Source organism: Myotis brandtii, unplaced genomic scaffold (assembly GCF_000412655.1).
Source record: "Myotis brandtii unplaced genomic scaffold, ASM41265v1 scaffold920, whole genome shotgun sequence".
In the NCBI taxonomy this organism is placed as follows: domain Eukaryota; kingdom Metazoa; phylum Chordata; class Mammalia; order Chiroptera; family Vespertilionidae; genus Myotis; species Myotis brandtii.
In genome coordinates this window covers 883,198-889,722 of record NW_005371792.1, presented here as the reverse complement: position 1 = coordinate 889,722, position 6,525 = coordinate 883,198, and the positions used below count along the sequence as shown (strand labels likewise).

Sequence of the window (6,525 nt, the reverse complement as noted above, 5' to 3'; positions counted from 1 at the left end):
CCTGCTCGCTTCAGTGCCTGGCTGCCGGCCGCCATCTTGGCTGACAGTTAATTTGCATATACTCACTGATTAGCCAATGAAAAGGGTAGCGGTCGTATGCCAATTACCATGTTTCTCTTTTATTAGTGTAGATTGTTATAAAATTGGATAATAAGAAAAATAAAGCTTTGTTCTTTCATGGGACAGCCAATACTTTATTTTTTTTTATATATATTTTATTGATTTTTTTACAGAGAGGGAGAGGGGTAGAGAGTCAGAAACATCAACGAGAAACATCGATCAGCTGCCTCCTGCACACCCCCTACTGGGGATGTGCCGGCAACCAAGGTACATGCCCTTGACCGGAATCGAACCTGGGACCCTTTAGTCCGCAGGCAGACACTTTATCCACTGAGCCAAACCGGTTAGGGCGGACAGCCAATACTTTAAATATGCAAGTACACACATTCACATAATAAACAAACACACTAAACAATACGGTATAAAATTTAGCCTTAGATGGCTTGCCCTGGACCTCACTCAATAAGGTTTATAATTTAAAGTATCAAAATAATTTGGTTACATGCAGCCATAGTTACAAAAACATTTCCATATTCCCAAATCTAAGGAACTGCAAAGGTTTTATAAATGGCCAGGGTCCACTGAGGAACTGAGGAAGATGTGAGGTGTGACTTAAAGAATACTAGTGGTCCTCAAAATGCTAAGTTCAATGGGGGATGGAAGGGAGGAATTTATTTCCTATTACATGTGAGTTATACAATATAATTAAATGTAATAATTATTTTATTTGTCATTTTCAGCTAAGCAATTTTCCCAATGATATGAAGTAGAGAATTCAAAAATTTTTTAAAGTTATCTTCAATCCTGACAATTTGAGGATCACTACTCTAGAAAAATCTCACAGTGGCTATAGATTTGCACAAAGCATCCATATTTATAACACCTGGTGAAAAGAGCATTTGTTCTCCCAGGGATAGATAATATATAATTAGAGGTCCTTCTATAATTTTATTCCTTTCCCTTCAAATTATTGTGGAGAAAAATATCAAGCCTAAATAAGATGGCGCTTTGGAAGACACAAAGGTAAGAATAAAGCTTCTAGAGATCCGAATGAAAAGACAGACACAAGCAAAAAACATGCTTCAGAGGGAGCCCGTTTCTTTCCTTACCACTTCTCTTTGTGATCCATGTAAGGAAAAGAAGGCAAATTACACTTGGGAAGAAATGAGAAAAGGGTATAATTTTCCAAATGCTGCACAGCCTCTGTGGCTCTTGGCAGAAAGTGTATGCAGACATATTAACCCTAATATATGATCTATCCCAACCTTTTTAAAGGTATTGGATTTAAATTCTCTGAAGTTATTAATATGTAACAAAATCTAAGTAAGGGTCTTTACCTGCTAAATTTCAATCTCCCCCAATAGAGTACTCATTCCTAAACTATTGTGCAGCACAGAAGATAGCATTTTCATGATATAAGGGAAGAGTATTGGTCTGAGAGTCAAGAGACCTACATTTTAATCCCAGCTTCACCTTCTTAATTGTTTGTCTTTGGCCCTCAGTTAAATGATGCTAAGCTTCCTTCCTACTCTTATATCATAAGAATACTTCCTATCCATATGGTACTTTAATGACTAATAAGTACTGTAAAGTACATGTTCTCTTTAGAATCTAACAATCCAATGGGATAATGCAATGCTATGTCCTTACAAATGAAGAAAGCTAAGATCAAAGGATGCTGCTCATGTCCAAATAAGTGGAGAAGCTAAGAGTCAAAGTAAGGTTTTCCTAATTCATAGGCCAGGAAGTCTCACAGTCCCATATATATAATTATTGCCATAAGATAATGAAAGGCGTTGTAAATAAAATCTAATAAATAAAAAATGTCTTATAGCATATAGTAAAAATACTTTATAATACAGATGAAGTTAGGAAGAAAAGAAAGAAGACTACAAAAAAATCTAGCTTTAGGTTCAGCCACCAAAATATCAATGGACATATCACAACCACTCAAAACCTTAGTTTTCTCATCTATTTCATAAGGATATTTTTAGGGAATTAAATATAATAATGAATATAAGTATGCTATATAAACTGTAAATAATTGTACAGTTAATATATACCCACAATTTTCTCTAGTTCAACCAACACAATCAATGGAGATTCAAACTACACTAAGGCTATGTCCAAAAATAGAAAGTTAGCAGGTATATTTAATACAGATGTAATACATGACTGAACAAGAACAGCCCTCTTCTCTGAGCAATTTTTAGCAAATATTACTCTAGCACGTTAACATGACAATACGTTTACATTCAAATGATGATAATAGTTTTAGGTCACCTGAGTGGCATAGGATACTGTTTCAATGCCTTCATGTCTCAGCAAAGTGTGCCTGGCTTTATTCTGTTTCCTTAAGAACTTCTTTTCAGTTTTACCGAGTTTGCCATTACTTTGATGGTTGCTATCCATGGCAATACTGAAAAAAAAAATACAAAATGTCAACTTTAAGAGTCCTAAAGGGACAGTTATAAAGATATTATTCGTATATTCTATAGTTTATAAATAGTTCTATGTGACAATTCTTTTAAATTCTTACTTGACCTTTTACCAACCAAGAGAAGTGAGAATAAACAGGTGCATGGACAATAAAGAAATACTTAAGAAGGTAACAAAGAAGCAAGAACATCTAATAGCATGTCTTGGGATTCTACAAAACATCCCAATGCTCTACCTCTATTAAGCAAATAAGCTATTTTACTATAGGTAATGGATCCCTTTACTTATGAAGTTCTAGGTAAAATGTTCCATAGACAAATTTCACAAACATAATATTAGGAAAGAAAAAAAGAAGGAGAAACAAAACAAAGATTTCAAAGAAGAATATACAGTATGATTCCATTTACATACAGTTCAAAATCCAAAAGTAAGGCATATATTGTTTAGAAATATATATAGCAAAATGCAAATAAAGGCAAGGAAATGATTAACACAAAGTTCAGGAAAGAAGTTTTTCTGGGAGGGAAGAGAGGAATGTGATGTGAAAGGGACATAGAAAGTCATCAGTGCTATCTCATAAGCTATATAGTGTTAAAAGGAGAGGACATGCTGGCCAACGCAGCTCAGTTGGTTGGGGCATTGTCCTGTATATCAAAAGGTGGCGGGTTCCATTTCCGGTCAGAGCACAGACCCAGGCTGTGGGTTCAATCCCTGGTCGGGCATGTGTGGGAGGCAACATCGATGTCTCTCTCTCTCTCTCTCTCTCTCTCTCTGGCATGTGTAGGAGGCAACATCGATGTTTCTCTCTCTCTCTCTGTCTCTCTCTCTTCCCTTCCTCTCTCTAAAAATAAAAAGTAGAGGGTTTCAACAATGAAGATAATTTTTTTAAAAAGGAGAGGGAATGAGGTTAGAAAGTTTTAGGAGTCATCATTAGACAGGAAGGGGATGATAGCTAAATCGATATTTTTAACATTATACTAATTATAATGGTTTATTCTAATATTTGTCCCTTTCCATTGAACTATGAGCTCTTGAAACAGGGATTAAATTGTTTTTGTTTTTTTGTCTGTTTCCCCAGCGCCCCCTGCAGTGCTATGAGACAGTGTTTAGGGGTCTAAGTTCTAGGTTCAAATTTCAGCTCTACCACTGAAGCTGACCCTGTGTGAGTTAATTATTTACTTCTGTGCTTAGGTTTCTTCACATATAAAATAGGAATAGTGCTTATTCTTGGCAAATAACTCCATCCAAACCCTGGACTAAAAAACTTCACCAAACTGTAGTGTGGCTTCTAGCAGCATAAAGCCATGTCCCTAGGATGACCCATATAAATGCCTGAGAAAACAAAATGCTGCCTGGACATTTTACTATTTACTCTAGCAACACCTGACCATAGGCCCCTGACCTCCCTTTCTTAGAGCATTTACTAAAAAGGACTTACAAAATGAATATGTATCTCTGAGAGCCATTCCTTTGAAATGTAATCATTAGGAGAGAGAGGGTCTGTCTCCCAGTCTCTGTGGCAAGACAGAATCCAAACCTGGTAACTGCCAGTAGCAAACAAAGCTGGCCTAGATGCATGTGCACTGACCAACCTTTTGTATATTTTCACTTGTTTGTGCTCCACTACTGAGCACCCTGTTCTATCCCAACCCCATCCTCCCTTTAAAACAGCCCTATTGTCAGTACGTAGTTACTAAATAAAATGTTTTCACTGCTGTCACCAATGTCTGGCTATGTTAATCTTTGACACTATCTCATAACTTTGTTACAAGGATTAAATAAGCCTATTATTAAATCACTGTCAATTTCCAGAAGAACCAGGTTAGAATAATTTAAGAAGAAAAGGCGAGGACCTTCAAAGGAACTATATGGCATCTTTGCAGTCCGCAATGGAGAACAGGGGATAAATGTGCTGAGAATTTTTTTCTTAGTATGTTACATGAGCAAAGACTGCAAAGTGGAAGAAATGAGAAAGATGTTGCATATGTTTTTCAAAGTCTGACATTAAGAGTCCAGCACCAGCAGATGGAGCCTCATAATCACATTTCTATCATCCCCTTTCCCTTCTCCTTACTCAGTCATGCAATGTTACTATTACATGTGAAGAAACAAAGCCAGATAGCTCGGGATGCTCATTTGTTCCCCATTCCAGTGACTTAGCAATGGACTGGCCCAGCAGGTCTGTCACCTCAACAAGGAATAGGCTGCTACCAATGGCTGAGGTTTGGAGGTGCTCCCTGTCTACCAAGGCCACTTCCCTGGCCAAGGAATTTCCACTATTGCACAAAGGCTTGGATGCTCCTTGCCATGTCACAGGAGTGTTATGGGATGTTACAGAAGTGAGGTCACTTTGCTGGAACACAAGCCATGCGAGTCAAGTCTAATCATGCTCAGCCTACACACACTCCCTATAGGATAACAAAAGTTTAGAGATCATACATGCTCTGCTAGTAAGTTAAACCCCAATATATCTAATTGGACATTGCCCTAAATGGTAATAGTAGTATATGTGTCCATACCCTCCTTAAATAATCCTATATAATAAAAGCCTAATATGCAAATTGTCCCCTCGGGTGGTCATTCGACCAGGAGACCAGGAGTTCGACTGCTCGCTATGACATAAGCTGACCACCAGGGGGCGGAACATGGTGGGCATCGGCAATGTGGCGCTGGCAGCAGGCGGCAGTGGAGGCGCTGCCGTCCCTGATGGGCCCCGATGAGAGTGGGACTGTGGCGGGATGGTGGAGCAGGTGAGTGGGCAGCGCCAGGCGCCCAGCTCCCAGATCGATTGCTCTGTAGGTGGGATGGTGGAGCAGGTGAGGGGGCAGCGCCAACCCACAGCGGGGTGCCAGGCATGGCTGTGGGGCTGCGAGGCTGGGGCACAAGCTGGGGCTGCAAGCCTGGGGGTGCGAGCTGGGTCCTGATCCCCACAGGCCACCCTGAGGGACCCCACCCATGCACGAATTCGTGCACTGGGCCTCTAGTAGAATACCTATAATGAACAAGCACTATAAACAAATGTTCCTGTGCTTATATATAAATTAAACATAATTAAAAGCAAAGATTAGAAAGAACTAAAATTCCTATCAAATGAGGCCTGATTATGAAGTATAGCACAGAAATACAGGGTATCATATAAATCTCTAGGACATACAAGTAATTAGTGATACAGGTTGCCTCCAGGAAGGGGAAATGGGTAGATCAGCATGGCAATGAAAGGAAGCTTTCCTCTTTTGTAACTTTTTAATTTATTTATATATATTTTTATTGATTTTAGAGAGGAAAAGAGAGGAAGAGAGAGATAGAAATATTAATGATAAGAGAGAATCATTGATCAGCTGCCTCCTGCACACCCCCTATTGGGGTTTGAACCCACAACTTGGGCATGTGCCTTTGACTGGAATCGAACCTGGGACCCTTCAGTCTGCAGGCTGATGCTCTATTCACTAAGCCAAACTGGCTAGGGCAGTAACTTTTTAATTTAGTGGCTATTGAAATTGTATTACCTATTAAAATTCTTTAAAATTTGAAATTAGAAAAAAAACCTGACACCATACTTTTCATATCATCCCATTTTAATTCTTTGAACACCTACGTTATATTTTTATGGCCTCATTAATTTGTTTATTCTCCATCTTCTTTCTCTGATTGATTACAAAGTAAGCTCTATGAAAGTAGAAATTCTGTCTGGATTTTCCACCTTGTAGTACTTAGCACCAAGAACAGGATCTAGCACCTAATGAAGATTTATTGAGTAAACCTAAACTTATTAAACTTACTAACCCTGCCATCTTACCTCCTAGACCTCTTCTTCAGAATTTTGGGTTTGGTTAATGTTTTCACTAATACTCGGTGTGCATCTCTATCCTGTAGTTGTCACACCGTGGCATAATTTTACCTGTTTGCGTGTTGCACTCATCCCTAAGGCTGACATCTACTTGAGGGCACAGACTTGAGTACCTGGCATACAGCAGAACTGAAATCACTGGCCCGAGGGTCTCGGATTACTCAAGTAAGAACACAAGA

At 38.9% G+C, this 6,525-nt stretch overlaps 1 protein-coding gene across 2 annotated transcripts in view; it reads right to left on the bottom strand.

Annotated features, from left to right (window-relative positions):
• Positions 1-6,525, bottom strand: part of ALKBH8 (alkB homolog 8, tRNA methyltransferase) — a 56,452-nt gene extending 49,927 nt beyond the window's left edge. Inside the window, exons 1-2 of one of the 2 annotated variants that reach the window (XM_014532898.1) lie at positions 6,398-6,525; positions 2,344-2,479 (exon numbers count right to left, since the gene is read on the bottom strand). In XM_014532898.1, the coding sequence (XP_014388384.1) occupies positions 2,344-2,472 (129 nt within the window). In that variant the 5' untranslated portion in view covers positions 2,473-2,479; positions 6,398-6,525. Of the gene's footprint in view, positions 1-2,343; positions 2,480-4,352; positions 4,440-6,397 lie in introns of those variants that run through there. The other variant, XM_005885661.2, reaches the window with a different exon arrangement.